At 38.7% G+C, this 23,511-nt stretch overlaps 1 protein-coding gene across 4 annotated transcripts in view; it reads right to left on the bottom strand.

The window, feature by feature from the left end:
- Positions 1 to 23,271, bottom strand: part of TMEM132D (transmembrane protein 132D) — a 275,079-nt gene extending 251,808 nt beyond the window's left edge. For 2 of the 4 annotated variants that reach the window (XM_068910686.1, XM_009666648.2), the window contains exon 1: positions 22,498 to 23,270. Coding sequence is in view for 3 of the 4 variants with exons in the window: in XM_009666648.2 (XP_009664943.2) it covers positions 22,498 to 22,576 (79 nt within the window). In the remaining variant the exon portion in view is untranslated. Of the gene's footprint in view, positions 1 to 20,280; positions 20,348 to 22,497 lie in introns of all 4 variants that reach the window. The other 2 variants (XM_068910684.1, XM_068910685.1) reach the window with 2 other exon arrangements.
- Positions 23,272 to 23,511: the final 240 nt, after the last annotated feature.

The following is a 23,511-nucleotide window of genomic DNA, read 5'->3' as shown; positions in this document are numbered from 1 at the left end:
GCAGTAACTCTACTAAAACCATCCACATTATCCTATACTGCTGCCTAAGCAGAAACAGCACCTTCCCTTCTCCAAAAGGTCAAAATTAATTCCATTTCAAGACACATAATTACAGTGTTTTCCTGTTAGTTCTTCTCTCTGAAAAAGTTCACAATTTATTAGATGAGATCTTCCAAAAATATATATCTGGCATTTCTAAAAACGCACTTATAATATATTCAAAGAGTGATTATGTAACATATCTCAAATTGCCCTATTTACCCTTATAATAAGGTAAAACAGACACAAAATAAAAAGTAAATTTGATTCTAAATGTATCCCTGCATCTCCTTGTACTCATGACATGATAAACAACTACAGAACAAGAGAAGGGCCAATTAGCTCCTAGAAAGGATGTAAGAATTAACAGTCCTTAAGCTAGATGGATATTGCAGAAACGCAAACAGAAGGAAAGCAGTTTACCCTGACAGAGAGAATGGGGACTAGGATTCTGGACAAGCTGCTCTTTACTCCCAGATCTCTCCCTTCTGCTGGACAAGACATGCTGCCTTTTTCCACCTCATTTTCCCCATCTGTAAAATTCCTTTGTAAATGGTTTGAAATCACCTGATGCAAAACACTATATAACAGTTAAGGCACTATTCCTTTCAATTGCAAGTTATTGAAATTGAATCTCCTCTCTTACATTGGCATAACCCAAAATAAATTCCAGTACATGTGTATACTTATTGCACCACAGTAATAATAACATGGCCTTATGATATCAAATAGATCACTTCTACTGGCTGTAGTTGGCCAGTATCCTAGATTCTGTGAGCACCTCCTAACACACAAGAAAGGCAACCTAGAAGGAAGTAACACAAAGGAAATCCCAGGAAAATCCAACAGCTGCATTTCCTCCTGAATAGCTTTTCCTCATCAAGAAAGAAATAAGGTATTTGACCCAAACACGAACTGTTTCATCAGGAAAGACAGCCAGAAAATCAGTATATCTTAACAGGACCATTAGATGGCTTTCTCCCCACCACGTTTTCCTAAGCAAAGTTATCAAATGTTAGAAATGGAGGACAAGTTCCCTTGAGAAGAAAACAAAATCTACCAAAATACTTCTAAACACATCTCACGGGTTAAAGGAGGTACAAAAAGTTAATGGGTCAGAAATGGCTCTTTTCCCCCCACCCCTCCACACTGCTATCTAATTAGATTAAATGTCTTTTCATTTTCTTCAGTGCAGGGAATTTCTGAAATCCCAGTTTAATCAAGCCTGAGTCCTGCTGCTCCTCTGAGGCACCATCTTCTTCAAAGCCATAAACTTCAGCTAACAGTGTGTTAATTTTACACTCTTGTTTCTGAATTAATAATAATGAAATTCTAATAGTATTCCAATGTCTCACATACTCTTTATTAAAGCATGCAATTCCTGATTTTTTTTAATTATTCTCCTTTATGCCAAGACCTATCATTTATGTTATTGAAAAAAGAAGAGTTTTAAAATAGACAGACACTATGAGGATATTGAAGAGTGTGTCAGAAGCTAGTACTGTAGGTTTGTACTGTAATCTATTGTATCTGACCACACATGTAGCTTAAGACAGTTTTATTTTTATAAGAAAATAAAATATTGGATATTGTGCAGGGTAGCTGCATTATGTGGGATGAATTCCTTGTTGATCTGTTGCTTTGTTTTGTTCACTTTTTGTTTCGTTTTATGCATCCTCTTATGCCTGTACAGCTCTGAGGGCAGTGGAGTCCTGTCTCCCTGTACTGTACTCAGAATAAACAATATGGGTAAGGCATCCAGAAGCCACTCTGGTACCTGTATAAACCGCCATGACATTATGGCTATGGCTGCAGCTGTGCCTGCACACACAGCTCCACTCTAAAATCAAACATAACTGTTGTGGTATCAAAGAAAATCAAATGTGCTTTTTTAGGGGTAGATCATGCTGATATGTGTTCCGAGGAGGAGAAACAATGTCACAGGTACTGTACTCAACTCCAGTGGGGAAAAACAAACAGAATTCTTAGTGAGGGTTTTCATGGGAAATAACTTCTCAGAAATAACCACCACTGCACTATATTCCACTGCACCAGATAAGGTGACCAGACAAGAAGATCCTTTGGGTCCAACATACTGTCCAACCAGTCTTTTGACGCGCTGAAGTACAAAAACCTTCAGTCTCTGGCACAGTGGTTTCTTGAGGATAAAACAAGAGCGATTACCAAGCTGCTGAGTTGAGATCACTTGTGCATGCACTATGGCAACAAGACCCTGGCGCAGCTGGAGTAACTACTGGAAGTGCTGCACATCTCCCGGTCCAGTTTCGCACCTGGGACTGCAGAGCAGGTGGTAGTCAGTTGGCGCTCCAGTAATGCCCCTCCAAAGGGCTCCAGGACCCATGCAGAAGTAGACATGCCTTGTCTCTTAAAATAAAACTGAAGGCCAAGTTATGATCTTAATTATAGCTGTGTAACCCTAGTGATGTCAGTAGCTTGAAATCAGACCTATTACAAGTAGCAGTAACCCCAGTAATGTTACAGCTATTTACATGATAGCTGCATCTGGCTCAAAGACGGATGGGTTCTTAAAAAGGTCCATTTGTCAGTGTGACAGAAGGGCTCAGGTGTGAGATGATTCTGATGTAACAAAAGGGCATCAATACTAGGCACTAAAGATACCCTGCACCTAGCAGAGAAGGACCCTTAACCAGGCAGAAAAGGATCCATTAACTGGAAACTAGAAAAACCCAAACTATAAAGAAAACATGTGCTTTTAATGACAAAGGTGATAATCCACAGAAATAAGCTCTGCATCTTTAAAGGTGTTCAGAACAAGAGTGGATCCAATTCTCTATGCCCCTTTTTAAAGGTAAGATACCAGACTCAGTACAAAGGTAAAGCAATGAATAAAATTCTAATTACAGGTTTTGACATTTTAAAAGGAGGGACTAGATGGCTTTACAGGCCACTCTGTCCATATAGTCAGTAAATTTGATTACTAGCTTTAAGCTCTCAACTCCGGACAACAATGTCACATACCTGCAGGTATCCAGGGAAGGAAAACATAAAACAAAAACCTAACAAAGCCACACCCAACTACATTAATATACTGTGAGGAGACTATGAAGGTGTTGCATTATATTCCAAAAACAATAGCTAAAGGAATCTCTCTCAGCGTTATTTTCTTTTCCCACTTTCTTTCTGCCCTTCCCTCTCCACGAAGAAATAAAAACAACAAGAAATAAGAAGGTCTTTATCATATCAACTATGGCGTTGCCTAGACAAGCAATCTCTTCCCGAGGAGAACTGCCTCTGAACCAGGTGCCGACTAGATTCCAAGGAAAACTGCAAGGGAAATAAATATTGAATTATTCTGGTGTTTTAAGTCATGCCTCAATAGCTAACATCCCTGCAATGGTTTATAATCAGCTTACCTACCTGCAGCTTCTAAGCATATATATATAAAATAAGAGCTTGAAGATTTATAAATAAGAGAAGAAGAGTTTTTTCTAAAAACTTCAAGTCTAGTCAGTTTGGAAACATGCCCAACTTAACAGGATGCTCTGAATTTCTTTAGAGAAAAACAAAATGAAGAACCAAGCACCTCCCCACCTCTGAGAGCTTAACGTACACAAAGTGGATAACCGAGAAAGCAAGTGGATATTGTAATATTAACTAGTTCTAACAAGAATTTAATTTTTGGAAGCAGATATGGAATGTTCTGTGCATATAAGACGCATTAAAGCTTTATTTGGGGATGATAAAAAATTGTTCTCCTCAGATATCAGTCATCTGCGTAATCTTGGGGAAAGGAGGATCTAGTTCAACTCTGTGATCAATGAAAACCAACTGATAATCCAAGTGATGTGAGTCTGCTTGGAAAGAACATCAAGACCTGCTGAACGTGCACATGCTGCCTCACAGAGAGCAAGAAAAGGGAGGGCTGATTTGGCATAGATGCTGCTTTTTTCTGAAACTTCTTCTTCTGAAACTTCTTCAGTCTTATCCCTTCTAATACTAAACTCCCTTTGCAAACAGGACTTCCACCAAATCTCCTAGGAGTACTTCTCATAATCACACTAACATCTCCATTAGGATATATTTTCTTCTCTTTCAGGGCAAGATATTCAATACAATGCTATAAGAATTTCAAAGGGATATAGATATATTCACCTGTTTCATTTTAATGCTTTTTTTTTTTTCACATCGCTCTACCTAGCTGGTAGAGCTACAGAGCCATTTCTCCAGCCTGACAGCACAGGAAACTTGAAAAATATCCGGACTGATGGATGCATCTCTGCACATCTCATACATTGGCTGCTTGCATACTGTTGATAAGCACAGTTTTGTAGATGAAGGCTCGGGAGGCTGGCTCCCAGTCCCTGATCATAGCTCATTAGGTTCCTCATACACTTGAGAAAACACTGCACTTCATAAAGTTGACAGACTAATGGCTAATGCACTCGCCCATCCATTCTTTACTGAATTCATGGTGTTAACATATTGTTCCACCTTTTCCAAAACAAGAAACAGTTTGCAGCAGCAACAGCACTCTGCGTTGCGGCTTATGACAGGACTGAGAGAAGAAATTAAGAAGATACATATGCCAGAGACAATTTGTTGCTGTGCAAAAGCTAAACAAGTCTCAGGGTACTTTATCCATGCCAAGCATTTATTTAAATTTTGGGTGCTTTTTTTATATTAATATTAACTTGTTAAACATTATCCTGCTATAATTCCTCTTTTAAATACAAGAAACTCATTTCTGCCATCCTGTGCATTTTGGGGGGTTTCCTGCTGAGTAAGACTTTGCAAAGCAGGACTAAGAGTGAGTGAATCAGCAAAACATTTTATTTTAATGGTATTTTCCTTTTTGATGAATTCTAACAGGAGAACTGGAACTGTCACTTAACCAAAATGGAATATGAATGTGCAGCTTCATTCATGTTAAATTTCAAGAGCATATCATGGATAATGCACATATCTGGCTTTCTTTCTACATCACTGCAACTCATATAATTCAAGAACATATAATTCAAGAATAATGGGAAAAAGAAGAGTTGGCCGCACTGAAGTCCATGGCTGAACGTACAGAGCTGATTTCATTTCAGATATTGCACTCTGTATGTGAGGATTTAGAAGTAGCATCTCTCATCGGAAGTTCTTCAGAAGACATTATTAGATGACATTAGGAGACATCAGGAGTTTGGAGTGAATTGTGGACTGTAAGGTAATGGTGACTAATCTAACAGACTTTGAATTTCAAGACCAAAATCTTAACTGTCAGCAGAATATAACCCAATGAAATCAAATATACAGAATGGAACAGAAGATTTGAATTAAAAACAAAAGGATGCTGCTGTGTAAAATGAAAATAGTAGTAAAATTTCAAATGATTCTGAGCTTTTCATATACTGGCATCCCACCGTACCAACTGTTTTTGTCTCCTATTTTCAGTTATTTAAAATTTGTATCAGAAGTTGGTTTTTAAACCTCAAACCGTTCATTGCATTTCTTCAAAGATCAAACTGAAGAGACACATACAGAATAAGAAAAGCAAAATAGATGCTGCACTTCTTTCTTAGCTTTAAATCAAAGAATTGCTTAAATAGAACCATCTAACTGTTAAGCACATGAGATCACTCCCTTCTCTAAATGAAGCAAATTAGAGCCAGAATTTCAAAGACCTCTTCATTCACTTTTGTCACAATATTAACAGTTCCAAATACCACATCAGCATCCATAAGCTCCAGCCAAGATTCTGTCCACTGAGCTGGGAGCGGCACTGAAGCTTTCGCCAGAGTCAAGGCCTAGATTTTTGATTGCTCTGCTCCCTTGGTTAGTGCGGGAGGGCTTGTAGGCAATCAGCATTCACCAGTTCTCACTGTGACAGCTCTGGATAGACTTATAAGAAAGCACACACAGTAAGGTTGAGACTGACTGAAAATATATCCACTTATTTTGATGCTGAAGAAATATAATCTCTAAACAGATGTATTCTTGCAACGTTGTTGTCTTGAAAGAAAGAAAAAAATCAATCAGCACAAGAACAGCTCATGCCTCATATATTCAATACATGTTGTATGTGTACACGTTTTATTTTCATTACGTGAAAACAGACAAGATTTTAATTAAAAAGAAGGCTACTGTCAGCCAGAATCAGAAAGCAAAGAGCCCCAAGCAGTTCCTTCAAGGACTTCACAATGGCTGACAATTTCAATGTATTGGGTATCTTTCTGCCTACAGAGATCACGATTAGCCAGTAAGCTTGCCCTTTCAATTCACTCCAAGCTGCTACTTCAATCTTTTCCATCTGTGCTCTCTGAACCTTTCATTTCCAATAGGTTCAGACTAATTCAGAGCAGCCAGGGAGGCTGACAAGCTCTACCTTTCTTTCACATCCTCAGGGCTACACGCTGTCATCTTAAAAAGAATTTAGAAATGAATCTAATACCACTTCTTTCACACAACAAAATTATTTATTTGAATTCCATCAAGGTAGCACACAGGTATAATTAGGAATGAGTCCATGACTCAAACAGCCATTTGCCCCCATGCTGGTCTAACCATTCCACTGTAATAAAATAAAACATTATTGTAGTCTGCAGACTTTGGCCTAGAAACTCGATGACCTAAGAAGCAAGATGGACATAATTTTAAAAACTGTTACTCTGATGCAGACTAGTAGGCAACTGTAACACTCCTTACATCTTGATACACACAAACTAATAGCTGTGGCACATGTGACAGATTTACAGTTCCCAGATGGCATTTGTCTACCAACATGTACATTCTGGCAATGGAAGAGAAAATGGGGGTCGGAACAGGAAGCCTATGCCAGATCTGATGAAATATTAAGACTTACCAATTCAGTCACAGCACCAGTTCATAAGGAAAGAAAAAAAACAAGCAACTAAGAACTGGGAGCTGCCTGGCTGATAGGCAGATGTGAGAGGTCTCATACAATAGCAGTCTGTAATGCTCAGTAGAGAACTGAAAGCCAGAGAGAAAACGCTAGGCTGGCCCAGCTCCATGGTTACGAAAGGGGGATGCTCTGCTTTTTGGAAAAAGCTGTAACAGTAGCCATTGGTGACAGCAGATAACGACCACAGCTATGTGAGTGGGGCTAGGAGACAAAATCCAAATCCCCTCCTGGAAAATCCTGTGTGTTACATTTTTATTACCATACTACAGTCTCTATAGTCATTGACACAGAATTCAGCTGTTCACAGAATTACTTTGGCTGGACTGAAGAACATAAGAAAGTTTCTAAAATCTTTTGACCCGCTCATCACAGCACTCAGAATACAGTTAAACAGTGCCCACTTCAAGCTGGAATATTATAACCGAATCCTGAAGTATAAAGGTTAGCGATTGCATCATCATCAACTCTTGTGGCAGTCTTTCCCTCCTTTACAAAAATTTCAACTAAACAATGAAAAGGAATTCACAAAAGGAGAACAGGGTAGTATAAGATTATCATATTTTTGTCTAACTTGCATGGCTTTACTTTGGTCATCATTAAATGTTACTACTATACTTCCATCTAAAAAATGCTGCTACTTTGTAGGTGGAATGGGATGTTGCTACTGTACGGCTAATCAGCTGCAAATAGCAATTACAAATATTCCAGGTGATCACTGCAAAACTTTTATTCCTCTTTGTCTGTTTTCCATGCACTCCAGAAGCTTGTACGACATGTGATTTCTGTAATCATGATTTTTCTATGAGGGAATAAGAATGAAAGGTTCTGGGAACAGATTACTGAAGGTGCAGTTTGATATTACAAAAAGAAAGCATAACTGCAGACCATGGCCCAAAGAACCCATTCTACTTCCTTATCACTAACAGCCATACACTCCTTATCCCTCTGACACATCAGACCTGGTGAGCCCGTGGCAACAGGGTGAGGGGGTTCACAGTCCCACATCTGCTGGAAAGCTCTTCTTTTTGGTGAGTTACTTTTCCATCAGATCAGGGAGCTGAACCAATTCATTCAGCAACTGCAGGATTGCCAGAGCTGGTATCTGCAGAAAAATTAACCTACTTAAAAAAAAAAAAATTAGTTTTCAGCTGGATCAGCTCTCAGTGTAGCTCATTACTCAACTGCATAAATGCCAATGCCACATCAGAAAAAAGAGGGATCGCAACAGCCTCAGCTTAGTCTGATTTAACTTACTGAGGAGCCATACCATCTGTCCTCATTTTCAGAGCAATCAGATTCAGCCTGGTAAAGAATGATTACAAATTGTTTTCTTCTGACTGCTTACAGCTTTGTATCCAATACAATGTGTGCCCACAGTCGAGGTCTTTGAAGACAAAATTAAACACCCAAAATACAAAAAACATCACCACTCAAATACCTTGCTAGCACTAAACCTGTAAAATATCTTTTTAAACTCTAGAGAAGGTCTGTTATAACCATTCTCCACGGCCAAATTATAAAAACATTTCTCCTGCAAAGTTGGACCTTGACTCCAGAAGACTTATTGTCCCTTACAGTGTTTGCATAGCACTTAGCACAGATTTCACTGCAATATAAAATACTATATCATTTCTTTATTTCTTTCTTTTAAGTTGTATAGTATCTACAGTACCACATAATGCATCATTTCTCTGTTACCAATACTTTCGATGACTACTTGTCGAGGGCAGAAGGCAAAATCTATTGTGAGAGTTGTGCAATCTACTTCAATTGAGAAGGACGCAAAAACCATTTCAATATCACCTTTTGCCTTGCACCTTTTGGTCAAGGAAGGACACAGGGAGCATATGCAAAGTGTGAGAGCTTCTATTATGCAAAGGAAGGAATGCTGAGAAATACCTTTTCCTACTGGAAAAAGGGGTGAGAATTAAGAAGCTGGCATGAGTAAGAAAATATTTAAAAAAAAAAAAAAATCCAAAAACAAAAGAACCTGTTTTCAACCACCGAATCACATGTACTATGTTTCAAATTAAATTGGAAAGATACAGCAATAGAACAACAAGTCCTTATAAAGAAATAACTGAGCACCAGTTATTTTACTTTTCCTTTCACGGGGGTGAAATAAAGTACAAACCATTCAACACAAGATTATGATGAAAACAAGGAAAAGTTCGCCTTGGCTGCTTATGACTTGAATTTATTACAGAAAATACAGTTAGGCAAAATTAAGATTTATTTATTCCATGAAAAATTCTGATAGTTCTATATTTGTTTTAGTCTGAAACTAAAGTTGAAGTTTAAATTGTCCCCCACTGATGTTCCACTGATTCAAAAGTTTCAAAACATCTCACTTATTTTGCTCAACAGAGCACAATTTCTTTTCAAGTTTCTCAGTATTGGACTGCATGGTAGATGTGATTTGAGTTTAAAGGCCTCGTTCTCCATTGTCCTGTATCAGCTAAATTCTTTAGCCAGAATATATCTCCAAGAAGCATTTATAGCGATTTTGGGGACGACCTAAGGAAAACAGCTCTGACCCTTGGCCCTTTAGCGTAGACTGGATTGTCTCTTCTCAGTTCAAAGTGCTTTAACTAATGTGAGGGCAATGTTGCAGTTTAGTAGGATAGCATGAGGCCAAATTTACGTGTTACTTGCCCCTGGGTTACGGTACGAGCATGTGTGCGAGTGTCTGAGGACATTAGGCCTGTTGGAACTGCACTGGAGAACTGTTCTGGTGATGGGAGCCAAATCTGGCGTTGTCTGTGCACGTATTATCTGCCTGAAGCAGGTCACAGAGCCAGCAAAGTAGATATTAGGATATTCCTTATTATGCAGTCTCCACAATTTCATTTTTCACTAGTTCTTACTCTGCAGAGTAGTAGCACGCAGTAGAATATAGCAGAGTACAGAGTTTGAGCTTTATTTTTCCTTTTTGTCTTTCAACTTCTATGACTTTCTCCATGCTCATCCTCAATCTTAATTTTCTGGGCTCCTAGCCTAGCTTGCCAATTCTTTTCTGACAGCTGCTACAGGTCAGTAATACTAGTTCAATGTATTGGATTGCATTGTATTGCAATGCATCTCAAAATCTAAGGTTATTGTCTGTTCTCCTCCATGAGTCCTCCCGTTCATCTCAGTGCTAAAAACAAGATTTGCAAGTGGACAGAATGCAATAATGGCAGTGATCTATAAAGAAGGAGGCAAGTGAAAGTGCAAGAACTATGGAGGAATTCACTTACTGAGTGAGAGAAATGTTCATTTAGTCATTGGAGAAGAAAATGAAGAGGCACCAGAAAGCAGCATTTCAGAGGACCAGCTGGATTTAGACCAGGACAAATGCAATAGATCAGCTATTCCTAAGACAGATGTCAGACAAGTATAAAGTATAACTGAACCTGCTACAATACTTCCATAGGTTCCAAATGAGATTTTGATAGTGCCTGTCTGGCAGAAGAGGATAAAACAAGTTAAGAGAATGTATGGGTTTCTCTGGCAAATCGATCAAACCGGCAGAAAATATCTGCAACAAGTCGAAGACCATACCCAAGGAGTTCACGGAATAGTGTGGCATCACCACAGGTATAAAGACTAGCATGCCCACTATTCTCAGGTTGAAAACACAAATGAGAACATACTTATTAGGAAAAAATGATGGGTTTTAGCATTCCACAGCATGAACTAAAACACCACAGAAGGTGTTATACTAAACAACAATCTGCAATGCTGCCTTTGCATTCTTGCTGTTTTTCTTTGCCCCTTGATCTTCACTGTTTTCCAACAACTTTCTAGTTTGATGTTATAGGCCATAAGGACTTAAATCCGAGAGATTATCACTCTCCCATGACCTGCTGTAACAGCCAAGGTCTGTAAATGCTCACTCCTCTACAGAAAGGCAGCTGCTAACAGAGCATCTCCGTGAGGGATCTTCAGTTTTGAATTCACTATTCCTGGTTTAGCCTGCCAAAGCCCAGATTTGTTAACATTGCAAATATGCTGCCAAACTCATCTTTCTTTTCTGAAGCTGCTAAAAAGAGAAGAACTTCTTTGTAGACCATCCTTTTTAATATTATTTGTGCAATTTGATTATTTGATGAGAACCTCTAATGCACACAGAGACATTCTAAACATCTTGACTATAAATAGCAAAACAAACGTCTGCTATATATAGTATTCTCCACTTAACAAGCATTTCTCTTTTTTCAGGGTCTGATACGGGAACGCTCCAAAACATATCCATAATTCTGATAGGAATAGATGAAAGGAACATATGACTGCACAGAAATAGAAAGAAAACAAACAAATAAATGCTTCAACAGTGATTATTGTACCATTACTCTGATCTATTGCTGCTCAGACAAAAAGTGTAAATAAAAAGGTAAGAAAAGCCGCAGGTGGTTCTGACATATGCATTTTAAACTACTGTGGCAGAAACAGCACAGAACATTTACAGCAATATCCAAAGTTCTCATAGGACAAAGGGGGGAAAAATCACCACAGCAGCAACAAACTGCGTAGGGATCACAGATCTTAGGTATTTACCTTATTTAACATTTCATCCATTATACGAATGAAGCGTTAACAGAAATAGAGAAAAAGGAGCACCGAGATACCGCTCAAAATATCATCCTGCTGGCTAGCATTTGGAAAATACCATTTTAAATTCTCAAAGGGATTCACAGTGATACTTACTTTATATTTCTTCCAACCTGGGATTGCATACACAAACTTCAGTCTGAATTCTGGACCTCAAAGTCCTGATGGATTTCAAAAGGCAGTGAATCCACAGAAATTCACAGGATTCAAACACTTAAAGAGACCTTGAACTTGGGTTCAGTATAGCTAAGATGATCCATAAGCCTTCAACCACCAAACTAGCCAGAAAATAAAAGCTGGAAATAGCAAAGAATCACATAATTTGAAGGCTTTGTAAGTACAGCTCTGCTGTTGACCATTCCTTATTAAATGCTGATGGAACCATCTGTTTCTCCTGCCACAAAAAAGGGATCTTTCCAATATTCTGACAAATGGAACTGCCATATGCATATTCCACAGGACAAAAATGCTAAATACCTTTATCAACAAAAGGTCTTAAAGCTAACGATTGTTGTGAGTTTGTTAGTGCTTCCTTTAGAAGAAAGCATTGAGCAGTATTATGCCTCCTGAGAGACCTCAGGATCTGCTGAAAAGCTCTCTAATCCTTGTGGTCACTCAAAATGCCACAATAGCATGGAAGATTTTTTTCCTTGGGGACCAACAGCACTTAGTGATCTCTAGTAAATGAAAAGATTTAGATATGGGTAGAGGTGGAGGTTCAAATATCTATACTGGGTCCTTACATACGTCTCTACAAATCAGGTCTAGTGATGTATAGGGCATAGAGAAGACAAAAGAAACTTATGCTTCAGATGGAAAATTTCATCCTGGCTGGAGGTCGAGCTGCTTGAGGTTTAGAAAAAAGAATGTAAAGACTGAAGAGCAGGATTGTCTCCAGTTCTCTGTGTGATCTGAGCAAGTCAGTTCAGAGGAATCCATTAATTTTTGACTGTTTAAATGTTCATGTCCCATTAGCAATGGAAGAAAATGGCCAACAATTTCTTTCACCAGTCCGTCTCATCACTGCCACTACCCAGATTACTAACATACAGGAGCTTAAAATAAATCACAAATACTTGAAGGGACAGCAAAGGAGTGAAATATTTCTAAGATCTGCACCATCTGCCAAAAAAGCCAATTTCTCATTGTAAGTGCTTTGTTGTATTATTAATAAAGACGTTCAAAATCAAGCTGGTTTCTTTAACAGTTTAGTAACACGGATTATAATAGAAAGAAATATAAAAACACCTTTATGACACCTTTTCATAAAAGCTTTTTATATTCCCTGTATCACATTACTGTTTGAGACCGTTTAGATGGTTTATTAATTGTGACATCGGGGTGGGATCTAGTTAAGCTCTCAGAGCTTTTTAATCACCCAAATGCATTCATTTTATCTGCTTTTTCCCCCCTCCTTTTCCCTACTCTTCTTTTCTCTTCTTAAAGGCCTCTGAGTTGTTAATGTTGTTGAGTGATCAGGGCAATCAAAACGCCATGTTCCAATTTCCAGCTCAGCCACTACTAATTAATTATTTGTAATGTGGTAAAATGTGCAGTTTCAGCTGAGAAGATGGTCAGATGCTATAAAAACAGCAAGCAAAAGAGGTCCTGCTCTGAAGAACTTGCATTCTGAGTAGACAAGACAGATTAAAAAGGAAAGGGAAGGTAGAGAACCGAAATGATTTTCCAAAGGTCACAGAAAGCCAGTGTGTTCCCTGACTCCCTGACCATAGTGAGCCACTGCATTGCCCACCTTTCATAAAGAAGAAAACTCCAACAAGGTGAGATAATTCCATTCCTGTAAAAGAATAATGCTTGCCTAAAAAAATGGGATGGGAAAGAATGCTTTATAAGGCTATTTACAAAAAAAAATAAACTAGAACTATTAGAGGACCATTTGAAGTATTTGTCATTTTCCTATTTTAAAGTCTATCAAAGAGAGATATTTCTGCCTCTACTATATCAAGCAGTGAGGTAATCTTCAATTTTTTTGGAGAAGCTAATAATCATGGATAGCTTTTCTGAGTAGATTTTGTTAATTTTTTTAAAATAGAGAGCACGCTGACAGGGCTGTAGTACAGCCTAGCTCAGTGGAAAGCTATTAAAATTACTTTAGTGGGCAGATGGTGTCAAAGAGTCAGAAGTCTATAACAGAATCCTACTGTGCACAAGCGTTCAGTATGCAAGAAAATCATTTCATATCAGACAACTGCTGCAGGGGACACAGTCAACCACAAAGGTGAGAGCAGGGCACAGCTAAAGTCATAATCCCCTTACAACTGTTTGCCACAATAATATGGAAAAGGACACGGAATAAGAGAACCTTAAATGATAAATCCTAAGTCAATGAGGGAATGAACTACGGAGAGTATCGTATCAAACTTAAAAAAGCAAGACATTGCTCTTATTGTTATACACTGAAGGTGTAACTATTCTTTGTTATGGACAGAGATATTTCAACTCAGAAAGATGAAAATAACATTTTGAAATGCACTAACTTTTGGGTGTCCATCTTTTCACACCCTGATTGATAGGACAGGTGAGCAACTGCCACTTCAGCAAGGTTTTCAAGAATGGGAACATACAAACTCTACTAGTAGATGTGTTTGGAAATAGCAGCCTTGCTGATATATCCTAGAAGATGACAAAGTTCAACTAGTAATAAATCAGATGGGCGCTACCACTCTAGTAGATTATGAAACACTCCCTTTGCATATGTTCCTTTTTCCAGAAGGTAGGTCAAGTTCTTCTAGTGTTTTCATATGAGCCAAATTCCATAGGTGAGCTTAACCTAACAAAGCAATAAAAATGCTGCTAATACATATGATCTGGAGTTAAAAAGATCCTAAACGGACACAATAAAAATTAGCATAAATGGGACAGATTAGTGAAAACTCTAAAAGTATTGATCCTATACTTCTTACAGAATAACAAAGTGTGATGATAAACTTTCAGGGTGTGTATGCACCTCTCCCCTCTGCCAAACAGAATCAGGATCACTCAATTCTGCCCCAAGTCCCAAACTGCTAACCATGTAGACATCCCTCTTCAGCTCAAAGGGTACAGGCTTGTGAATCTGAGCAAACCAGATCCTATTTTTGCTCATGAAAATGTACTAAGGATGACAGGTGGGTAATCGTTGACATGTGATGTTTTCACATACTTATTACACTAGAAAGTTCTGTTAGAGCTGACTCCTTCAAAAAAATCTAACTCAAAATACAATCCACTGAAATAACATCAAGACCTTTTCCCTACCAGGGAAACTTCACAAGATATCCGATGCCACTAAGACCAATGTATAAAGTTAAAACTCTGCATTACTAAGAAGCAAGGGTTTGCCTGAATAGGTCACAGGGTATTGTGACTATTTTTTTTCTTCTTTTTTGCTTTTAGAAAACAAAAATGAAGGGGTGAGACATACAGTTCATCTCTCTATATTGTCTTTTACCCAATGAATTAAAGATGAATTATTGGCCAATGCTGACACATTGGAGAGTATTTGGTTCCATGCAGCAGATAGCCATGGCGTGCAAATGCACCTTCCCCCCCAGCCAGATGAGTGTAATTCTGCTGGAACTAGTTTAGACATTTTTACACTCTTACATGATCTTACAGAAATTTGCCATGTATAGATAACAAAAGTAACTACCCTACTTGTACTACTTAATTAAAATTAACCAAGCAAGACTGATTACATTAAGACAGTGATGCAAAACTCTGAAGGATAAATACAGAGATTATGATTGTAGGCACATTCACATCACCTCTATTTCCTTTTCTTGAAGACATACAGAACGAGTCACCACGGCTCAGCAGAATACAGAGGATACGACTATCCATTAATCTAAGAACTCTAATAATTGGATGGGTTGAAGACTAAGTGGTATTGTGTCCATTCTTATATTATGGATTGGATTAAAATTCAGTCAGAGACACCATGGCTAGCTATCTCTGCTGACATACAGCTTTGGATTTTTCTTCTTCTGTAGTTTATTTACATAGTGAATACTGAAGACCTAAAATGTACACATTTTAAAAAATATAAATAAAAATCAAATGAGTAATGTTGAGGTCTAGTGAAGTTCAATGCTCTGAGATTGTTTATCATTAGATGAGACTAAGCTCAGAGATTCAGAGCACTTTTTTAGCATACAAGACACATGCAGCCTCATCTGTGTGAGTATCTAGACATCTGACTTGCAGTCTGCAAACTCTGCTCAAGTCTGCTTACCTGGAAAGCAAATAGATCAAAAGGCATGTTGCAGAGCATCCTGGTTCAGGTGGATAGGGGACTTCTTGTATTGCTTCCTAGTTTATCTCTTAAAGTTGCATACACCACGGATAAAGTGTGTGTTGAAATCATTCCACGCTTTTGCTTAGCTCTCTTATTATCACCACTGCAACTTTTTTCTATGTACTTAGCTCACTCATTTATTTGCTCTTTTTATAGGATCTGTATTATTCGGTATCTTCCCCTCACTCATATTTTATGATCTACCTGTCCATTTTTACATGTGGTTTTGTTTCGCTCACTTTAGCTGCAAATCTGCAAACTAACAAGGCCCAATGTGTTCTACAAAAGAGAGGAAGACTATTAAGATTAAAGGATGCCGTTGGCAGAAAAGCAAATGAGTACAAAATGGTATTGAATGGATTAAGGCTAAAAGATGCTTACTAACCATTACCATAGCAAATTTCTGGAACAGCTTCTGATTATCCAGATTGTCTCACACAATATAAAGACAAAGGTCTTTGTTTACAACCAAAACCCCAAACAAATGAACAAAACAAATCAAAGTGACTTTAAAAGAGGAGCTAGGTGGGCCAATGGGAAGGTAGAGTGATTACAGGAGGAGGACAAAGGCCCTATATTTTGTAAATATAAGGAAATGTGGCATCAGCCCAGATGCATCCACTGCCAACTATTTCTACATGGTCTGTACAAGAAATAAAAAATGTTTTCTTTTTGCTGAGCAACTTCCAAGGAGACAATTGTCTGCAACACAGAAAACTCCTCTAGAAACCATGATGGAAATCTCAATTAAAAAAAACAAGACTGAGGATGTAAGAACAAACAAACATCCTCTCTGAGTGCAATAGAAGCCTTTTAGGAAGTTAACTGACCCTGCAGTACAGATGCTGTAAGTGACCGGCAGACTGCTTCTACCCTGCCTCACTCAACCACTACCCAGCGTTGACTTAGGTGAACCTGTGCTGGGGTGGATGTGAAATACTCACACCATCAGCTACCGTGTTTGAAGTATTGTGGCAATAACAAACAGTTCAGACAAATACTTCACATTACTGCAGTTAGTTTCAGTACAGTTTCCTCAACCCTTTTAAAGATAAGAGCTATCTAACTTTTTGGAAAGAAACAGACCATCTTCCACAACATTGTTACACATTGTCTACAACCAAATAGAAATTGAGATGCACTCTGAAAGCTCCCATGTTACTTTTACTTCCTTCCTTTGTTTCTTCTAGCTTGCATGCATGAGGTTTCTGGCATTGGTTTCACAACACCGTTCAGATGTTGGATGAATCACTACTAGTGTGTGGGCCACAGGCTGAAAAATATTGCACCAGAAAACTCTGTCTATGCTCTGAATTAAAGACTACTAAAAGGCAATGAAATGAAAACCTATATACTGACTTTAATGGGCTCTGGATCACTCCCGCTGCGGATCTACAGATCGACCTAACATCTTATATCACTGTGTTGAAGCTTATATCATCCTCTAGGTCAAGTTTAAGTCACTTTACTAAAGTAGAAAGGGGAACCTTGCACGGTTACTGCACAGACTGTACCTCCTTGGAGGATGAAGACTTTCAATCTATTAGCTCTGTGGGGCTGTCAGACCAGCACCTTACCCCGGAATTAACTATATTTAATAAAAGAAATCAAGGACATGAAGAAGCCAATCCTCATTCTGCAGTTGATTTCCCACCCATAGAAGAGTGTGAAGTAGCCTAACATCCTCAAATATGTACTTTAAATCTGCTCATAATTAGTGTTATCTAAATGTCTCTGAACTGTTTAAAATCCACTTCATTTTGAACTGCCATTACTAATGCAACATGCAATATTACAAAGACTGGGGAAGATCAAGTAATTTAATGTAACACTTTATAAACTAAACCTGTGATGAATCTCAGATGCCTCTTCAACTTCTCTGCAATCAATCTGTCTGGAGTCATGTTAATGTGTCCTAGGACCAGTGATAGACTGCCACGAGACTTGGCAACCACGACAGCTCCAGGAGGTTGATTTAATGTGAATGCAGCATGAAAAATCAGATTATCTTTTGATTCTCTCTTTTATTAAATAAAACTGATCTTTATCGAATAAAGCTGCTTTTATTAATATCTAAAACGTTGGTTGGTGTCATAGAGCCCACCAGTCCATGGAACCAATAAAAGAAAAGACAGAAGTAAAAAATGAGAACATTACAGGGAAATATTAGAAACCAAATCACATTAAGCCAGTATTGCAGCTGAAAAAATAAAACATGGGTCTAGCGTAGGACTTTTTAGTTTAGTCTGAATTTATTATTTTTGCTGAAAGACAAGAAGGTAGAACCACTTCTCCCAGGAGTACACTGTGCCAAGAAGCACAACGAGAGCAAAAAAGTGCAACTCAGTATTCTCTTCCTTGTATAATGTCTCAAAAGACTGCAACTTAGATGCAGCTGGGACAAGGTACAAAATGCCTGGTTTTACAGAAACAATCTGAACCATAAGCTAGGAAGACTTCTTTTACCTTTTGGGTCTTTAAGCTAACTTTTTTGATTTTTGCACATAGACAAAGCCTACATAAAAAAGCTCTTAACTGACCACACCTGTACTTTATGTTCGTCTAAGTAGTGACCATTTCAAATCAGCATGCAGTCCATTTTTTACACATATCAATTGCACAGCTAGAGTAACAGGTGGCTACGATAAGTCTATCTCCACAAGTAATGTCAACAGTGTTACTTTGAGAAGAAGAATGTATCCCTTATCAATACAATAAAAATCTGTCAACATGAATTGAAATTCAATCCTGAACACTGTCCAGTCACCACCAAGCGAGAGGAAAAAAAAAGACTATAAATCAAATAGAACAGTCTTTAATTTCAATCCCAAATAGAGCGCCATTGTCCATTACTAATAAAATACAATCAGTGTTCTAGAATAAAGATCCAAAATAAGCAAACAGTGAAACATAGGCATGTTGCACTCAGCTTTTCATTTTCCATGTTTCTTTTTATATTACGTTCACAGTGCACTTCAATGTCAGTGGAAAATCTGCACATAAAGGTCTTCAGAAAAAAATCACCCTTTTGGAAGCTGGAACAGGACCAATGAACTCACCTGAACAGCTCTTTGCACACCACCACTCTCACTGAAGCCAGTGGGTGCACAAATGGGATTAAACTGAAGGAATGGGGCTTCCTGTACAATTCACAATATACAACCTACTGAAATCATTAAGAGCAGTATTTAAATAATTATTGTGGATAGAATGACATATTCTGATACAAAGTATCATCATGGAATCAGTAACATTGTACAGTCTGCCTATAATGAGACAAAAAAAATCTCTACTGTACAATCCAGTGGAGATCAAGGGGGTTCAAAGAATACTGTAACATGAATAATTCAAAATGAAACAGTAACACATTCAATCCAAATAACCAGATACTTATCTCCTACAATTTAATCAGAACAAAATGTCTTGTTTTCTGGGAGATATTTTTCCCCACCCACTTTCCTATACTAGGAGATTGGCATCACTGAAAACAGAATACCCACTTCTCTTGCCTGTGGGGAACACTCTTAGGGGCAAACAAGGTAATCCTGTCTAATATAGTTGCCAAGCCTTTACATTTATAAAGATCGAGGGAAAAAGAACATCAAAATAGCAGATATATGGTCTGAGATCTCATTAGAAAGCAACCTGCAGGAATATTTCAGCCTAGGATGACAGAGAACATGGGATGCTCGGCACAATGCAGGCAGAAAAAGTCACTATAATTTTATCTTGTTTTGTTACTGTCAGCTAAGACCTGAAATCTGAAATAAATTAAATCAGTTTTTTTATTTGACACCAAACATTCACAATATGGAAGGTTCCTCAGTCTGAAGTCTCACTACATACATCCTAAAATTGTTCAGCATCTTTCAGGAGATGCTCAGTTCATTATAAGCTTAGGCCAAGCATGGTATCTGATGTTAAAGTAAAGTATTAGTGTTTTTATTCTACCCTCAGTGAAACTAATGAGAGGTTAAACCCTTAAACAAGTGAATAAAACACTCCCATTACTGAGCCTGTTGTATTTGTCTGCGTTTACATAAATGTCAGCTGGGCTGGGTTATTTTTTAATTGAAGATTTCTGAAGAATTTTTTCATAGTTTATATCAAACAGCAAAATCCCCAGCCGACTGAGGATAAGAGTTGGCTCCCCAGGACTGATTCAAGAAAACTTCTAGGTGATGCCAAAGTTGTGAAATGTAACTCCTCCCTAACAACAATTATATCACCTTATATTCCCTGTCTTTCTATCTACATGTATATATATACACACATATAGTATCAGACCATTCAATACATTCAAATAGATGGATTATATCATCAGTCACAAACTGTTCTGATACGAACATGAAACTCATTATAGAAAACAACATTTCACCTCTCAGGCTGCAGCTATTTTCTCCCATTTACAAGATAAAAGCAAAGCAAAACTGCAATAGTATTCTGAAGTCTTGAACATTATTACCTGAAAGATTAGGAAACTCTGCAGTGAGAAGGTAGGTTGCCATGGTTCTGAGTAATCAGCAACAGACCTATACACAATAGACAGTTGATTGCTGCTGCATGTTAAAAGATTTTGTATCTCTTTACGAAAACTTTGTCATCATGACATAAATGGAAGAGTTTTTCTATTAGCAACAGAAAGGCATCAAACAAAGAAACATGCCCAGTCACAGTAATCAAGTGATTTTTTTTTTTTTTTGGTTTTCATCTTCGGTGGGGGGGGGGGAAGACAATCAACATTTCACATTGATTAGTTTATATTGTAAATCAGTAGAACACTCTGGTCTTTTCAGAGCATACTGTGGCACAGCAGTACAGACAGAGTCTGTTACTGAGTATGGAAACAGACAATTACATTGAAAATGGCTATCTGTATTGCTGAATAGCAATGCTGTGGGATATTACAAAGTCTGAAGTGCAAAATAAACGGCACAAACAGTATCAATAATTTTAATGGAAAATTCTGTATCTAGTTCCAAGGGATATCAGATTTAATGATGCTTCCTAATACACAGAAAAAACTCACTTGTCAGTTCTTATAATGGTTTATTTTATTTTCTATTTATCTTTCATATAAGAGACCTCCTTTACAAGTCCAGTAATCTGCCTATGTTTATCTTTCAAAGGAAAAGCAAGTAACATTTAAGAATAAATTAATACATGAATGTTATAATTGCTGGGCTGGGAAGAACTCAAATGCCGCTTATACTTCAATCTTGAAATAAACTGTAATCTCAGTCGTGCACTCTGTTAATGCAGTGTTAATGGTGCAAATTGAAAAACACCAAAAAAGATAAGATGAAAAAGTTAATATTCTTACTTCACTGTTAGCTGATCCAAAGTACTGATATTGCTTATAATAAAATACATATTTTACAGCCTAGCTGGTAATCAAAAGCTACTGGTGTGCAATGTGAATGAAGTAATCTTTTTTTAAAAGACTCAGTCTTTCAATCCTTGCTTCTAATGCATTTCCATTGCAACTTCAAAACTGTACTTATGCAGGCACTGCATTTAGGTAATGTTTGAGAAGGTTTACAATTTTGTCCCTTTCTTTCTCAATCTGTCCTAAAGAAAGAAGGATGAAAAGGGAATTTGATAATGGGAACCACCACAAAAATATACAACTGTGTATTCTATCCTCATTTAGCAAGTTTAGTTTTAGATACAAAGTAATTAGTAAAGATAGCTGGCTTAAAAAAAAAAAGTGCCCATACCTTGAAGTGTGAGGAGGTGTTAAAAGTAACCGATGCCTTTCTAAAAAAGTCAACTTACTATAAGCAGAACTCTTTACCAGCATGTTTGCAAAACTATAGATTAAATGCATGTGCTATTATTCGTCACTGAAGACTAGTCACACGTGAGCTTTAAATATAGCTGTTGAAGCACAATGTCTTTTAAATAGAGTATATTTCTCTTAACCCAGATTATTCAGGAATGGTCAGAATCATCTACATTAAGCATTGCCAAAATGCATTCACCTTTTGGCTGAGATCATGAATGACAACTTTAAGTTCAAAGAAGACTGTAAACACATACAAAAATATTTGCATTGTCTATACATTGGCTTTCTGATCCTTACTGTAAACACATTCAAGGGCAACATGAAGACACCACTGAGCAGTTGTCTGAAGTCATCTGTTACAACATGCTGAACTCTATTCAGCATGCAGAAATATCTGACCCAGTGGTTCAGCTCATCAGAGCTTTTAAAGATTTCAGCAAGCACATATTTCTCTGGTCCAGTAAAACAGTCTCAGTCTGAGACACAGGATTTTTCATTTGAAAAATTACATAGGAGATAAAGATAGGGCAGCTACCTCCAACAGCTGCTACCCCTGAAGATTTCAAATTTCCACATAATAAAACCTTTCACAATTCAAAGCTGATTTATTCACCAACATCTACTACACGATCAAAAATATAACGGTCAGGTAACAAACGTCTCTATAAATGACTATTTGTCAAAGTCGACCAAGAAAATAAAATCCTGCTATCCAGGACTTCCCATCAGGAGGTCTTTGCTTTTGACTAATACCTGATTCCCCCCAAAGTCTTTCAGTCACGAATTGTGGGTATCAACATCCAAGGTACCACCACAGGGACAGAGGGTGTGTAGGCAAAATAAACAAGAAATAGGATGCAAAGAAACAGTTATACAGAAGAGATTGAACCTTACCTTTGGAAAAAACTGCTGCCAGGCTCAGGAGGAGAGGTGACAAGAGATGCCCCATATTGCTAATCCCAAAAGTGCACATCCTAGGGTCTGTGGGGAAGTTAGGGCTCAGTTTCACTCACTCTGCAGTCAAAGTAAAAACCGGACAGCTGGAGAGGCTGCATTTTCGGAAAAAGTCATCTGGAGAGCGCAAAAGGCATTTCCTTCGGAGAGAGGACTTATTTCTTTAGCTTTAACCCGCCCTCTTCCTCCCTCCTTTCTTCAAAGCAGACGATGCTATGGAAGAAAAACCACTTTCTCCTCTCAAGCAACAAATACAGAACAATTGTCACTACAATCCCAGTCCCGAGCCTCAGTTGCCCGAGGCAGGCGGGCAGCCCCCGCCCCGGACCCCCGGGCCGGCAGGGCTCCGCGCCGTGCCGCGGCTTCCCGCGGGGAAACCCGCCTGCCCGCAGCCCGCGGCAAAAGCACGTCCGCTCCCCGAGCTTCACCAAAGTTTTCCTTTAGGTGATGCTGATCAGCCCAGAAACCATCCAGACACGGAGGAAGGGGGGCTGTTGTTGCTGCGCGCTCTCTCTCTCTCTCTCTTTTAAGTTCTCTGTTTATCCATTCACTTGTTTGACTTTCTGTAAGAGAGGGAGGGGGCGAGCGCGGCTGCCCTGCGGAAGGTCATGGCTACAGAAGTGGCTACTGTTTTCGGGACCGGCGGTAGCAGCGGCCGCGGCCGGCGGGGACCTGCAGCCCCAGCGGATGCAGCACGGCCCGAGCTCGCACCGGGGCGCCGGCCCCGGCCCGCCCGGCCGCCCGCCTCCTCCGGCCCCGGCCCATCCTCCGCCTGCCGCGACTGCTGTTTACAGACAGAGAGATTTAAGCCGGGAGGTGTCGCGAAAATAACAAAAAAGAGGAGGGAAACAAATAAATAAATAAGCACACGACCAAAGCCCCGCCTCGCGCCCGGTAGCCCCAATCCCCGCGCAGCGGGGCGCGGAGCTGGGCGGGGCGGCCCGGCCCCCCCGG

The sequence above is a fragment of the Struthio camelus genome, chromosome 17, assembly GCF_040807025.1.
Source record: "Struthio camelus isolate bStrCam1 chromosome 17, bStrCam1.hap1, whole genome shotgun sequence".
Taxonomy (NCBI): domain Eukaryota; kingdom Metazoa; phylum Chordata; class Aves; order Struthioniformes; family Struthionidae; genus Struthio; species Struthio camelus.
Note: the sequence above shows the minus strand (reverse complement) of the source record. Positions and strands in the feature narration are given on the sequence as shown.